The sequence below is a fragment of the Suncus etruscus genome, chromosome 9, assembly GCF_024139225.1.
Source record: "Suncus etruscus isolate mSunEtr1 chromosome 9, mSunEtr1.pri.cur, whole genome shotgun sequence".
NCBI lineage: Eukaryota > Metazoa > Chordata > Mammalia > Eulipotyphla > Soricidae > Suncus > Suncus etruscus.
The window spans coordinates 52,845,836-52,862,367 of NC_064856.1; the positions used below are offsets into that span (position 1 = coordinate 52,845,836).

At 35.0% G+C, this 16,532-nt stretch overlaps 2 protein-coding genes across 2 annotated transcripts; both read right to left on the minus strand.

Annotated features, from left to right (window-relative positions):
- Positions 1-400: 400 nt before the first annotated feature.
- On the minus strand, positions 401-1,345 carry LOC126018244 (olfactory receptor 52B4-like). The gene has a single exon (XM_049780387.1). It carries the CDS (start codon positions 1,343-1,345, stop codon positions 401-403), a length of 945 nt encoding a protein of 314 aa, XP_049636344.1.
- Positions 1,346-13,669: 12,324 nt separating this feature from the next.
- LOC126018210 (olfactory receptor 52M1-like) lies at positions 13,670-14,623 on the minus strand. The gene has a single exon (XM_049780355.1). It carries the CDS (start codon positions 14,621-14,623, stop codon positions 13,670-13,672), a length of 954 nt encoding a protein of 317 aa, XP_049636312.1.
- Between the last annotated feature and the right edge of the window lie 1,909 nt (positions 14,624-16,532).

The following is a 16,532-nucleotide window of genomic DNA, read 5'->3' on the forward strand; positions in this document are numbered from 1 at the left end:
AAGCAAACAAGGCAATATGGAGTCTACAGGGAGCATTAGTATCTCATCCATCACCTATCACAGCCAGATCAAAATGGGTTTTCAGGTCTTAGATGGTTGTTGGCTAGACTTTCCTACCCTGATTAGAAAAATGAACACTTGGGCGAGAAAAATAGCCTGAGCATATTTATTTGAATGGGAGAAGCTCAGGTTCTATCCTATTTATAATGTGGTCCCCAAACCCTACAGTTGGGAGTATTTTCAAAGCACTGCAAATGTGGCCCAAAGAGAAAAATAGATACCAACACCTTTAGTTACTAAAATAGTGTCTCAGCTGTATATTCCCACATTCCAATGATAAATCTTACCTCTAGTATGGAAAGGATTATTGAGAAAAGTATGTTAACTTCTATCATTATATTCATTTTTGTTTCAAAGAGAATATATAAACCACTTGATCCCAGATCTGTTTTGTCTTGATCCCATAAATGATAGGGTTCAGCATAGGTGGAGCCAGAATATAGATATTAGCCAGTAGGACATTAATATGGGGTGAGATATGACGTCCAAACCTCTGAGTAAGGACAGAGAAGATGGCAGGTGCATAAAAGAGAAAGATAACACAAACGTGGGAACCACATGTGTTGAGAGCTTTGTGGCGAGCATCTTTAGATGGAATGTGGAAGACAGCACGGAGAATCAGAACGTAAGAAATAAAAATTAAGATAACATCTACAATCAAAGTTGACATTAGGACAAAAAAACCATACCAGACATTTACTCGGATGTCATTACAGGAAACACGGGCCAAGACAATATGCTTACATGCAGTATTTGGGAGAATATTACTTTTGCAGAAATTCAGTCTTCTCAGAAGAAATATTATGGGAAATATAGTACCGTAACTTCTCAGAAAGATGACCACAGCAATTTTTCCAATTAGCGCATGCGTAAGAATAGTGGTGTATCTCAGTGGGTAGCATATGGCAATGTAGCGGTCAATAGCCATCACTAGTAAGATCCCTGACTCATACACAAAAGTGGAAGAGAGGAAGAATACCTGAGAAATACAACGATCAAGAGAGAGCTCCCCAGCATCGAACCAGAAGATGGCCAAGGCCTGGGGTACAATGCAAGTTGAGAGGACAACATCTGTTCCAGAGAGCATGCAGAGGAAGAGGTACATGGGCTCATGGAGACTTCTCTTTGTGAGGATAATAAAGATGAGAAGGCTATTTCCAATTACAGAAATGACATAGGATATAAAGAAAGGGATGGAAATCCATTTGTGCTGATCCTCAAGGCCAGGGATGCCGAGTAAGCGGAAGACAGTGTGACTAATGCTGGTGTGGTTAAACATAGCCATGGAACTCCTTTATCTATGCTCAAAGAAAGAAAAATTAAGATTACATTCAAAGATTTTTTTTTAAATTTCATCAACTCATTGGGTACCTACCTAATTTTTTGCCACTGAGATGTCAGGACTTTCATAAAAATAAATATGAAGGGCCAAAGCAATAGCAGAGCAGATAGAACATTTGTCTTGCACATAACTGATCCAGGACTAAACCAGGTTTGATACTGACATCCTGTATAGTCCCCCAAACCTGCCAGTAGGGATTTCTGAGCCCAGAGTCAGGAGTCAGCCGTGGGCACCCCTGGGTGTGACTCAAAAACCAAGATAAAAATAAATAAATAAATAAAAATGAACACAATTTATTTGTTGCCAAAATAATATCTTAAGCTCAAATCAGAGTTGAATCTTACATAATTAAACAAAACAAAATGAAATAAAAAATTTGGTACTAATCTAATAAAAAAGGCAGATTTATATATGAACTCATTTCTAATAATTTAGTTTAATAACAATAGGTAGAGTGAGAAACCTCAATTTCTTATGGCGCTTGTGGGATATACAGAAGAGTTAAATTTAAATTTTGTTTGTTAAACCAAGTTACATGTATCCATTGTTTATGAAGCTTTTCAAATATTTCATGAAGATTTTCACAAAGTGATTTTATATTAGGAATTTTTTTTGACATTCAAGCATTTTAATATTAGTAAACCTTAAATCTTAGTGTCTCAAATATGCTTATTTAAAATGTAGCCTTGTTTTTCTCAACAAATTCCTCCCAGATATGCCAAAGAATGGCTTTATCTGTATAATGCTGCATACGACTATAGGTTTTTCATATAGGTATCAATACTTATAGGAATCTTACATACGAATTATTGTACTAGGTTTTTAGGCTGACGTTGATTTCCTGACTTTGACTCAAGGCTTCTAAACAAGGTTTGTGAATAGATTATGAAATGCAGTTGAGTACCATCTTATAAAAATGAATCAGTTATTATAGAGAATATTTCTATTCTAAACTCACTAAAATCAAAACATGAAGCAATACCACTATAGATAGAATTTCTATCAGAATGACAAAGACTCATACTGAATAATTTGACCACATAAACATAAAAGACTGTGTGTGACAAAAATACTATTTGCAAAGTTGAAAGAAAAATGACAGGTTATAAAGACTATTTATTGACCTTCTATATAAAGATTAAATTTCCAATAATTATAAATTAATAAATTAATAAAAACTGAATCTGAGCAAAAAAACCCAGAGACAGTTCATTTCAGAGAAAACTCTGATTGCTCTTAAAAGAGTTAAAATATGTCAACTTAATTTACATAAATAAAACTATAGATTGATACTGTTTCTTACCTATTAAATAACAAAACACCCAAAAGATTGCTAACACAGTATTTGGGAGGCTGTAAAAAAAGTGACTTTCACACATTATTGATAAAAGTACAACTAACAAAATATCTGCAGATGGCAACTTTGTATACCAAAACTATATCTAAAACTATATCAAGACTGATATGAATTTCCTTTTAAACCAGCAATTTATTTTTAAAAATGAATTGCCACAGATCTGTAAAATGACATATATATGTATATAATTAGTAATTGCATTACTTCAGGACCAGTCATATGAACATGTAGTGTAAATAAAAAATGACCAGACTTGGACACCAAACAGAATAGATACCCAACCTATAACAAGCTGTAAGGTGGAGACCAGTTGCACTAGGATTCTGGGGGGGTAAAGGAGGGATATGTGGGAGACATGCTGGGAACAGCAGTGAAGGGAGGACAACGTTGGTGGTGGAAATGCCCTTCATTCATTGTCACTATATACCATAAATAATTCTGTGTAATGAACTTCAGTCAAAATAAAAAAATAGCAATAGAGAACTCAAAGGCCTTAGTATTCTAATATATTAGGCAATCTTGATACAAATATCTTCAGCAGAAAAACAAGAGGATTAAGACTAACTTTAAGGGAGATATGTACTTCAGATTAGATGTGCCCAGAATAAAGGTACTTCTTAGCATCCTAAATTAATCTTGTTCTTGCTTTTACAAGGAATCTAATATGATTCCATCTATGAGACTCACACTGTGACATATGATTACTTTTACCAATCTCCCAATTTCTGTGCTTTAACTAGCATATTTTTAGTTGTGTATTTTCATAATTTAGTAAAACAAAGCAGCACTCAAAATTGAATAGAACAACCCAAAAAAGCACTGGGGGGAAATGATTGATGATCAGAGTAAGGAAATCATGACTGGATTAAATAGCTTTGATGTTTACAGTAGTCAGTAAATATGAGAACATGCTCTCACTATATTGGCCCCAGATCCTACTAAAGAACCCCTTAAATTTAGACTTAACACACTCCATCATGATAGCAGAATTTACCTCTTAGTACATCTTTGGATCACAATAATAGCTATGGTATTTCTGTTAAACTACAAATCAAGCTTTGGCTCATAAAAGGTGAAAAATCAATGAAGGAAAACATTTCTTATACTCTAAAGGTATTTTTATTATTTATTTTTAATTTAAAAATTATTTTGCTTGTTTTTGAGCCATACTTGACAATGATCAGGATCAGGGGTTGCTCCTGTATCTGTGCTCAGGAATTACTCCTGGCAGTGCTTGGGACACTTATGGGATACCTGCAATTGAACTCATGGCAACAAAGTACAAGATACTTGTACCCACTGTACTATATCTCTAGCCCCTCATTATTTAAAAAATATGAACCATTTCCCACTGTATTCAAAATATCAATAACGTATCACAGAATATGGAATTTAAAAAAGGTAAGTAGTATTTTTAAAGGTTAAAGGTAACCTGAAAAAAGGTAACAAGTATTTTTACAGGTTATTAAGAGTTTTGTCCAGCTGCTGCCTCGTAATATCTGTTTAGGGGTATATCTTACCTCAGAGCAAAAGTAATTTAGTCATGGCTTCCACTTCAAATAGAACTCTTATAAGCTAAAATGATATGTGTTACAGCAGGACTCCTAAGAGTAATTGTGGCAGGGAGCTTAGATTTTATATATTTGCCTCAAGCAAGCCCCCAAGGACAAACAAAATTACCCTAGGGAGTGCATACACGGAACTGTTCTCTATTCTCAGTTATAATTTAAAACAAATTATTTATAAATACTTAAAGCATATTTAGTTTCAAATTTAAGCATTGAAATATTATATCAGAAGCCTGAGAGATAGTAAGGAGGTCAAGTACTTGTCTTGTATGCAATTGTCATGGTTACAATCCTGGTTTGAATCTGCATCACTGCAAAAGGTCCCCTGAACAATGTGAGAGGGTCACAAGCACAAAATTAGGAATACACACTACTGCTAGGTATGGCCCCAAACCAAAATATAAAAAATAAGTATGTGTCTTAAAAATCTTTAATTGATGCTAAACAAAAGTGCTAATATTTACATGAGCTATATGGCCTCAACTTTTCTTATATTGTCTATGTGGGTAATGACCTTGACATGGGACAGAGCATGTGCTGCATATGCAGAAGGACCTAATTCATATCCTTGGTACTACATGTATCTCAAGCACTGCAAAAAACCCAAGCACAGAGGCAGAAGTAGCCCTTGAGAACTGCAGGATGTGGCCTCAAATAAAAAATTAACATAATAGATTAACCAATGTATATAACTAATGTTTTTCATTATTTTTCTTTTTATTTTATTCTCTTTTGCTTTGGTTATCTAATGGCTTCCATTTAGTTTTCAGTATTTTTTCCAGTAAAATTTCACTTGAGTGAATTTTCTATTGTATTTAATATCTTGTTCAAATATTTAAAATTTTATTTCTTTAGCTTAAATAGTATAGATTAAAATAAATAAATTGTACATATTAATATTTATGTTTGAGAAATGGTATCTTACTTAAATCATTGTACATGTTTAATATAATCCTCATCAAAAGTCTTATGATATTCTTCAAGGACTTAGAATGAATTCAGTTATTCAGGTGCTTTATGGTTCAATACAAATTTTATCAGTGATTATTTTTAGTAATTAAAAACGATATGTATTGTATTTCTTGTTTTGAAACTAAAACCATAATAATCAAAACAGCATCATAAGGAGTATATTATAAATATAGACTATCAGACCAAAGGTTTAGAACTGAATACCTAATGATAAACCTGTGCTGTTAGGAATGAAAGTAACTTTCATACAGGCTGAGCTAAATATTCCAACCAGCAGTTCATGTAACTAAGATTAGACCTACCATATGACTTTGTGATCCTTCTGCTTGACATCTACCCACAGGTGCAAAAACATTTATTTAAAAAGATACATGCAAAAACATTTATTTAAAAAGATACATTAAAAAAGATACAATATTCATTGTAGCACTAACTAGATTGTTGTTTGTAAGTTATAGAAACAACGTTTGTTCCCAAGGACAGAAGAAAATGGATAATGAAGCTGTGGTATTTGTCCACAATGGAATACTACTTAGCCACAGGAATGAAGAAATCACGCAATTTGCTGCAACAAGAATGGAATTGGAAAATCTTAGGTTAAGTGAACTAAGTCAGAAGGGCTAAGTTAAATAAATACGGAATATTCTTGGTATATAGAATAACATGTTCAGGAAATGGTAATTAGCAAAGGTGGGCTACTGGCTTTAAATTACAGAAATAGGGGCCGGGGAGGTGGCACTAGAGGTAAGGTGTCTGCCTTGCAAGTGCTAGCCAAGGAAGGACTGCAGTTTGATCCCCCAGCATCCCATATGGTCCCCCCGAGCCAGGGGCAATTTCTGAGCGCTTAGCCAGGAGTAACCCCTGAGCATCAAACGGGTGTGGCCTGAAAAATAAAAAAAAAAAAAATTACAGAAATAAAAGCATCATAGAAAGAGAAATGAGGGGCTGGTGAGGTGGCAGTAGAGGTAAGGTGTCTGCCTTGCAAGCACTAGCCAAGGAAGGACCGTGATTCGATCCCCTGGCATCCCATATGATCCCCCCAAGCCAGGGGAGATTTCTGAGTGCTTAGCCAGGAGTAATTGCTGAGCATCAAATGGGTGTGGCCCAAAAACCAAAAACCAAAAAAAAAAAAAAAAAAAAAAGAGAAACGAAGGGGTGATAAATACAAAAAAAGGTCTGGAAATAATAGAGGCAAGAGTCTTTCCTGTACGCAAAGCCAATTAAGTGAGTACTTCGGGGTGTGGGCCAAAATCACACACACACACACACACACACACACACACACACACACGATACTAAAATATACCTTTATCAAATAAAAGAGATCCAACTCTGAAAAGAAAGCATTTTCTATGGAAAGATTAAAGACTCCACTTAAAATGAGACATAATGAACAAATAGTGGAGGCTTGTTTTTGAATATTGACTATTGTAGTCTTTGTATTTATAAATACTTAAAGATGCAAACAAATAGGATTGTTCTTCTAATTCTAATGTAGAAATGAAGAAGGTAAAATGCTTATACACAGATGAAAAAATGCTACATGCTAATGGACTGATTAAATAAATTTATAAATTCCAATTGTATGCTTCAAGGATATAGAATAGCCATTGCTAAACTGTGTATGTAACCAACCACAAACTCCCTGAACTGTTCATAGCAACCTGGAGAAAAAAGAAAGTAGGAGATCTTGCATTTTCTGACTTTAGGCTATTCTGTAAAACTACATTTATTAATCATAAGTGTAATATTATGATAAAATGGGGCACCCAGAATAATGAAATGTGTTCCAGAATTTGCAGACAATTCCTCAGATATATGTGCATTTTCTCACAATGATCAATGTGATTAAAATTGGATCACATTCCTTTACCAGTCAAATGGTACTGGTAAAACAGAACAAACGTTAACTCAAAATATATAAAATAATTAAATTTTAAACTTGAATCCATAAAATACTTTAAATAAAACATAGATAAAACATTCTTTTATATTGTTCTGTGGACAAACTCCACTCTTCTGTGACTCAACTCCAATGTCAAGGAAAACTAAGTAATATATAGCAAACGATGAACTATTTTAAAGTTGATAATCCATTTATGAAGTTTCTTGCCTCCTATCCTCTTCCTCCTTCTTCTTGTTTTTGTGTCACATCAGGTGGTGCTCAGGGGTTATTCCTGACTCTAGGCTCAGAAATCGCTCTTGGCAGGCACTGGGGACCATATGGGATGCTAGGATTCGAATCACTGTCTGTCCTGGGTTGACTGTGTGCAAGGCAATTGCCTACCGCTGTGCAAAATCTCTGGCCCCAAGGATTTCTTTATATTTTGTTAAGGGTCCATGAAAGACTACAGCCTCAAATAAAGACAATGAATCTTCAGAGAATGCAAAAGCAAACAGGTTTATTGATCTCAGCTAGCTGGGGAGCAGGCCTTGCCATGGGGACTGAAACCTGAAGCCCTGGACAATCTAGGGAAATGTCTTTTATAGTTTTAAGGATCTTTAGGAGGAGGGCCGATATGGAAAGTAGGGCTTGTAGAATGCACCAAACCCTAGTTCAGGTTCAAACACAATGCCCAATCAGATGGTGAACTTGTCCTTTTCCAAATAAGGCAAGAACCTTAGAAGGGGCAAGCAGAAGTTCTTTTGCCCAAATATGTCGAATTTCTCTTATGAGGGGTGTTAGCTAATAGTTACCAGGGCAGCAGGCCATTGACATCTCAAGGTGAAATTCCAGAGTGAGAAGAGAGACAAGGTGGGGGTGGATTGTGGCAAAGATTTCCTGCTAAAGGTGAAATTCAAGAGGATCAACAAGGTGGGGGTGAAGAAAAGCTTAACAGGTGTCTATATCTGATCACCTATCTGAATTATTATGAACATCTAACATCTAGTTTCATAAATTTTCCCTTAACAGATTTTTATGAGTAAAACCATTTAGTAATTGTGGCTTTCTTAGTTTTCTTAGCATAAAATTCAGTTTCATTTAGAACATTTCATGCTTTATTTAAGGACAATATTATTTTATTGAGTATATATACCCAGTTTTTTCATCTTGTTGAGACGTGTTGAGACATTTATGTATATCCATATTTTCACTATGAACATATGTGTGCAAATAATTCTTTCAAGTTGTTTTTATATCCTTTAGATAAAACCAGAAATGATGCTTGTTGGATGCCTCCTCTGACATTGTTTCAGAACCACCTGCCTGGAGAGGGATGCCATCTTCCCATAATTACAGTTTCCTAATTGAACTTGACCTTGGGCCATCCCTCCTCCCTCAAAGAGAGCTCTGGTTATAATATCTATTATTTTTGTCTTGCTCCAGGGCACTCTTCAGCCCCTTCGTTCATGCTAAGCTTCTCCCCAATGTCCCACCTATACCCAGAGCTATGTCCTATTATCCTTTAAACCTACCTTTAGGTTCAGTTAGCAATAGATAGGAATTTGTCTGTTATCAGTCCTTTATCCCATTTCTATTATTCCTGAACAATAAATGTCCTATGTGGAGAAAAGTCAGGGCTTTCAGTCCTTGAAGCTGGGAGCCCCTGACCTCCAGGCAATTTTCTTTATTATGTCTGTCTTGTTTTCTTTTCTTTTCTTTTTTTTAATAATATATTTATTTAAGCACCATGATTACAACAATGCTTATAGTTGGGTTTCAGTCATACAAAGAACACCCTTCTTCACCAGTGCAACATTCCCATCACCTATGCCCCCCCCCCATCCCTTTTCCCTCATCCCCTTGCCTGTATTTGAGACAAGCATTCTACTTCTCTCACTTATTAACATTGTCATGATAGTTGTTAGTGTAGTTATTTCTCTAACTGCACTCATTGTTCTTTGTGGTGAGCTTCATATCATGAGCCGGTCCTTCCAGCCCTCATCTCTATTGAAACTGTGGTATATATACACAATGGAATATTATGCAGCCATCAGGAGAGATGAAGTCATGAAATTTTCCTATACATGGATGAATATGGAAACTAGTATGCTGAGTGAAAGAAGTCAGAGGGAGAGAGATCAACACATAATAGTCTCACTCATCTATGGGTTTTAAGAAAAAAATAGACATTATTGTAATAATGCCCAGAGATATTAGAGATGTCTTGTTTTCTTAATTCTTGTGGAACTCCTGCTTCAGGCTCATTCACATGGGGCTGGACTCTGGCAGATACTGTTGGACTTCTCTCACTCATTGACATTGTCATGCTAGCTGTTAGTGTAGTTATTTCCCTAACTGCACTCACCATTATTTGTGGGGAGCTTGATATTGTGAGTCAGTCCTTCTGGCCCTTATCTCTGTTGTCTCTGGGTATTATTACAATAATGTCTTTAATTTCTTAAAACTTATAGATGAGTGAGACTATTCTGTGTCTATCTCTCTCCCTTTGACTTATTTCACTCAGCATAATAGTTTCTCTGTCCATCTACGTATAGGAAAATTTCATGACTTCATCTCTCCTGATGGCTGCATAATATTCTATTGTGTATATGTACCACAGTTTTTTTAGCCATTCATCTGTTGAAGGGTATCTTGGTTGTTTCCAGAGTCTGGCTATTGTAAATAGCACTGCAATGAATATAGGTGTGAGTAAGGGATTTTTGAATTGTATTTTTGTGTTCCTAGGATATATCCTTAGGAGTGGTATAGCTTGATCATATGGAAGCCCAATTTCCAGTTTTCTTTTAAAACAATCTCCATATTGTTTTTCATAAAGGCTGGACTAGAATGCATTCCCACCAGCAGTGAATAAGAGTTTCTTTCTCTCCACATTTCCGCCAACACTGATTGTTCTTGTTCTTTGTGATGTGTAACAATCTCTGGGGTGTGAGGTGGTACCTCATAGTTATTTTGAGTTGCATCTCCCTGATGATGTGATGCGGAGCATTTTTTATGTGCCTTTTGGCCATTTGTATTTCTTCTTTGAGGAAGTGTCTATTTATTTCTTCTCTCCATTTTTTGATAGGGTTAGATTTTTTTTCTTGTTGAGTTCTGTCAGTACCTTGTATATTTTGGATATTATTCCCTTATCTGATGGGTATCAGGTGAATAGTTTCCCCCATCCTGTGGGTGGCTTTTGTATCCTAGGCACTATTTCCTTTGAGGTGCAGAAGCTACTCAGCTTAATATAGTCCCACCTGTTTATCTCTGCTTCCACTTGTTTGGAGAGTGCTATTTCATCCTTGAAGACACCTTTAGTGTCAATGTCATGGAGTGTTTTACCTATGTGTTGTTCTATATACTTTATGGTTTCAGGCTTGATACCAGGGCCTTTAATCCATTTGGATTTGACCTTTGTGCATGGTGTTAGATGGGGATCTGAGTTTGCTTTTTTTTGCAAGTAGCTAACCAGTTGTGCCAACACCACTTGTTGAAGAGATGTTCCTTGCTCCATTTTGCATTTCTGGCCCCTTTATCAAAGATTATTGTATGTCTGGGGAATATACTCTGAATACTCAAGTCTATTACACTGATCTGAGGGTCTGTCTTTATTCCAGTACCATGTTGTTTTAATGACTATTTATTTGTAGTACAATTTAAAGTTGGGGAAAGTGATGCCTCCTATCCTCTTTTTCCTATGTGTTGTTTTAGCTATTCATGAGTGTTTATTTTTTCCAAACTAATTTCAGGAGTACTTGAGTCACTTCTTTGGGATGTTATTCTTATACTTTATTGTAATCCAGTAAAATGAAAAATTTACTTTTCTAAAGACAAGACAAAAGTAAGTATGTATAGAGATGTATATTGTTTGAGGTAGTTATTTCACAATAAATTTACATATTAAAACACCAAGTCATCTCTGAATATACAGTTTTTATTTGTCATTTATACCACATTGAAAACCAAAAAATAACTACAAATTTCTCAATAGTAAACTTCAAACTCTTAAGTTGCTTTTTGGTCCCTATTCTTGTTTCTGTCTATATCCACTCATGAAGAATATGTTAAATTATTTATTATCGAAATAAAATATCACAATTGTTTTGTGGTGTTTAGCATCTTGCTTTTCTCCCCAACTCTTGCTCTGAAAGATCACTAAGCATTCTTGATTATTTGCTTTGTTTCTCCTTACTTTATCTGGAGACACTTTGCCTGGGACAAATGTCAAAGAGCATTACCAGAACCAGTTTGGTTTAGAATACAAATTTAAAATAAAAATAAAAATTCACATGCCTATGCAGAAAGTATGTTTAGATGACAAGAGGGAGAAACAACATATGTCAAAGACATTAGCCACAGAATTACATTTTTGAGTTCAATAGAATGACCCTAGTTCTCACAGGTAATGTTGAGAAGAACCTTATAACACAAAATAAGTGTGGAGAAGACAGGGCAGGCCAAAGCACAACCTTTTGACATTATTGCAGTGGTGACAAACTTATAACCCATATGAAAATCTAAAATCTCATGTGGAGAAAGACAAATAGAAAATGTCTGGGTTGGTTTTTAGACTACAGTAGATTAAACTAAAATCATTAAAGTTGACTGGGACCAAGTCCTACTTCCAATCAAGTTCCAATTACTTTCGTTCCAACAAAGTCCATTATAGATGACACTGAAAAAGCCTGAAAATAGATTATGTTTTTTTACAATTGAGTTTGATTAAGAATTTTAAAATACTAGGATTGTTTAGGTGAATTTAACCTTTTTTTAAATAAAAAAATTTAGTGGATATTACTATAGACTAAATAGTCTAAGTTACATGAGTGGGTATTGGGCAGTCAGGAAGAATAGGAGAACTAGCTCTATTGACATAAATATCTGCAGAGAAGCAAAAAAGGGTGATTGTCTAGAGCTGGCATTATTACATTTATGGATGAGACAACTGGGGTAGTGGACAGAGATAATTCAGAATACATTCTGCATACTGACATTTCTGGAGAATATTTTCAACACTTTAGAGAATTAGATAGAACTTTGGCACTGAAATTATATTAACAGAATATGGCTGTTCCATAATTAGTGAACTTGGGTTTGGCACTGGACTCCAGGATTCCTGATAAAGAGATAAGGGAATGATAATCCCACATCACCCCCAAGCAAAGAAAGATTATTAAGTGTAATCTAAACTTGCTGTAAGAACAGGAAGCTGAAAAAAGAACTTAGAACTAGTAAGGATTTAAGAAAACATTTGTGATATTATGTATTTCCTTTGAATGTTGCTTAAAGGATCTGAAGTTTTATACCAGCTTTGAATTAAATTATATTTTCAAATGCTGTGATTAATTATTTTTACCTAGAGAAATTAATGACTTGTCTTAGCTTTGAAGAATTATAACTTGTACATCTTGTTTCAGAAATCAGCTTTTAGTTTTGATTCTACTGTTTCAGAATTACATGTTCATTTTAGTTTGAATAGGTTTCCTATTCTAAACTTACCATTTTCTACTTAACATTATAAAATCAAAGGGAGCTGAAGTTATTTCAAATTTTGAATATACCATGAGGTCTCTATTATCATTGCCTTTACCCAATTATTCTCTTAATCTTTTCAATATAATGGTTATCTTTCATCTGTCATATTCATTGTAACTGCTACTTTCATATAGATCATTTCAGGGCTTCTATGATAGGGAGAATTATTCAAGAACAAGTGTAAGAATTATCTATCCCCAGTTAATTTTATTATTAGGAAGAAATATGGAATGTTTTGTTCCTTTATTTTAAAATAAGGTTTGATTGAGGATTTTAAATGAGACTTACATAGAAGTTAAAGTCATATCAGATTAGTATTTTTCAGTAATGTGTCTATTCTCAATAGAAACTTTTTCAGAAAGTTTAACAAAGCTGAATTTAAAACTTTATAAAGACAGCATATGTGTTATGCCAGTAAGTATAATGTTTTTCTTCTAGAAGTTGTAAAATATGTTTATCAGAACTAGAAATATGGGGTGGAGGGAATAAAAGAACTAGAAATATTTACCAAAAATGCTAAAAAGTAGGGTACCAGAGTAATAGTACAGAGGTCAGAGTATTTGCTTTGCATGTGGCCTAGCTGGGTTGTATCCCTGTTACCACATATAGTCATATAGTCTTACAACTTACTAGGAGTGATTATTGAGCACAGTGAGCCCTGAGCATCACTGGGTATGGCCCCCAAATAAAAAATAAGTATATACAAAATTTTGTAGACATAAACAAGAAAGGGGTATTGTATAAAAAAAATCTAACCCTTTATTTCCCATTTCCCCCTTTTAAAAAAATACATAATCCTAAAATAGGATATCCTAAAAATAGGATATACTTGAGCATTCTCTTATTTCTGCATTTGAGGCAAATTATTGCATAGTTCTTAATAAATCCAGAAAATGTTCTGGGAAAGTCAAATGCATTAAGTATTTAGATATTCTGGGGTTTCACAGCAATTATTTTGAAGGAGCCCCTAATTTAAGAATGTGGAGAAGCCTCTCTCTAATCTGTTTAGTGCGGACGGCATAGACAACTGGGTTGAGGATGGGTGGGATGAGGAGGTAGAAGTTAGCTAAAAGGATATGAATATGAGGAGGCACATGATGGCCAAAGCGGTGTGTTAAAGAAGAAACAGCAATGGGAATATAGAAAACAAGAATTGCACATATGTGAGAACCACAAGTCCCTAGAGTTTTAAGCCTGGCTTCAGGAGTAGCCAACCCCATTACAGCTCTGAAAATCATCACATAGGAGGCAGCAATGGCTAAAGAATCTAGAATCAGTACCAGAAAACCAATTCCCATTCCATACAAGTTATTAACTTTTGTGTTACCGCATGCCAAGGTGACCACTGCCATGTGCTCACAATAAGAATGTGCAATAACTTGAGTTCGGTAGAGGGGCAACCGCAGGCGAATCAGCAGAGGTAAGGGTCCAATGTAGATTACTCCTCGAAGGAGGGCAGCCAGGCCCAACTGAGTCACTACAGCATTGGTGAGCACTGTGGTGTGACGAAGTGGGTTACAGATGGCCACATAGCGATCATAAGCCATGGCAAGAAAGATGCCTGACTCAACAGTGGCAAAACAGTGAACAAAAAACATCTGGGCTAAGCAAGCATCCGGGTCGATATTGTGGGCACCAAACCAGAAGATCGATAACAATTTGGGCATGGTAGATGTTGACAGGACCAAGTCAATGATAGCCAACATACATAGGAAGAAGTACATGGGCTGGTGCAGGCTGCGTTCCACCTTTACCACTGCCAAAATGGTTAAATTTCCCACTACAGCAACGAAATACATAGAACTGAAAGGTATGGAAAGCCAGATATGTAGGGATTCCAGGTCTGGGATGCCAGTGAGCCAGAAAGAAGTAGGTACCAAGCAGGCATTGTTAGACATAAGCATGCTTGAGCATAAAGGTATCCAGGAGACTGGAACTCTTGTTTTTAAACTTTTATTCTTCTATGAGTGTTTGCTTCTGGAAAGCATAGATCTTTATTTCCATTTAGGACAATTTGTGAAACCTATAATAGAGAAGAATTCTGAATGTATACTTGAAAATTGATATGCATATTTTACAAAAAATATAAAAAATTCTTTGGTAAATTTAGAAACAGGTATGTTCATTATTACCTCATTCCACTGGAGATGTCCTCAAAATTGTTCTTCCTCATTGACTCAATAATTTTGCTTTGAGTAACATGGGCTTTTAGTTACTATACAAAGCATGTTTGTTTTTTTTTCACTTCAAGAAATGTGTTTTGTCCCTTACATGATAAATGTAATTACTATTTATAGTTCCAAAACCACTTTTAAATCACTATTATTAACAACACGAATTTAACTATTAAGTTTTTATTTACTGATTTTATATTAATTAAAAATTAATATTTGTGATAAAGAATTCAAGTTACAGTATCTTTATTAAATTGGTTTTGTTTGACATTTGTATTTACTTACTATAATGTTTACATCATTTTACAGTAAGAGATAGCAGAAGCTACATTATTCTAAGATCACTTTATTAAAATGTGTATTGTAGAAACAAGTCATTAAATATGAAAGTATCTTAATTTTCTTTGTTTTGTATATAGGTCTCTATTTTTTCTTAAAAATAGGCAATGTAGGGGCCAAGGAAATAGCCTGGAAGTAGGGCATTTGCCTTGTATGCAGAAGGACGGTGGTTCGAATCTCGGCACCCCATATGGTCCCCCAAGCCTGTCAGGAACGATTTCTGAGCTTAGAGCCAGGAGTAACCCCTGAGCACTACTGGGTGGCACCCAATGACAGGAAAAAAAAAAAGGCAACGTTCTGGAAAGATAGCTCAAGTGAGAGTATATATACCTAGTCAGTTCAAGGTCCTGAATTCAATCCTCAGCACTGCATGCATCTCTCTCTTCACAGAACTATAGGGTCAAGCCATTAAGCATTGCTATGAATAACTCCTCCTACAAAAAAACTGGGCCAAGAACTTTAGGTTTGTTATTTATCTAAGCCCAACCAGAACCATATGGGTATAATTTACTAGCACAATTTGGGTTTAGATTATCTAATCTAAAGGACTTCTATGGTATGACATAGGATATAATTTCAAAAGAAAAATTAATTATCAAATTTTCATAGAATTCTAGGAAATACATAACAGTTAAGAAAGACTTTAAGGAAGTCTCAGTTTAATAAATTTGAAATGATAGATTCCCTCATAGAAAGACATCACTTCCAGCTGAATGTTTTGTGCATTTGATTGTTTTCTCAATTAGTTCTTTTTTTAATTGTAGTAAATAATCTAGGATGCCTTATCAGCAGAGGCATGACTGTTGAGAAAAGCTCCATTATAAGACTTATTTCTTCATTTTTACCCCCATTTATCTTTTAAGGTATACCCAAATTACTCAGTTGGGGTCTATACCAGAGTGTATGAGTCACCAGGCATGCCTTAATTAAGTTACATAAGTCTTTGCATAGTTCAAATACTCTGGCCCAAAATTATAATTAATAATTGCATTTCTTTAGCAAGCATAAATTATTCTTTCTTTTGTAACCACAGGGATGTACAATTTAAGTACCACCACAGTTAACTTTTAGTTTCTACAAATTTGCTTATTTGTTGGTCAGACATTGGGTGCTAAAAAATAAAGTTTTGTAAACTTTTAAATAGTTTTCAAGTAAATTTTCATCATCAATTTTGTGGCTTGGATACTTTAACATGTCAAGTGATAATAAATGTAAAGTTACTTTCTTGTGTGTAAAATGGAAGATTATGTGGATCACAGAAAGAGGTTCTGATAACATCACAATAGAAGCTCAGGGCACC

Bases quoted from the DNA above. Each gene is read 5' to 3' on its own strand.
- LOC126018244 (XM_049780387.1), bottom strand. From the start codon at position 1,345: ATGGCTATGTTTAACCACACCAGCATTAGTCACACTGTCTTCCGCTTA.
- LOC126018210 (XM_049780355.1), bottom strand. From the start codon at position 14,623: ATGCTTATGTCTAACAATGCCTGCTTGGTACCTACTTCTTTCTGGCTC.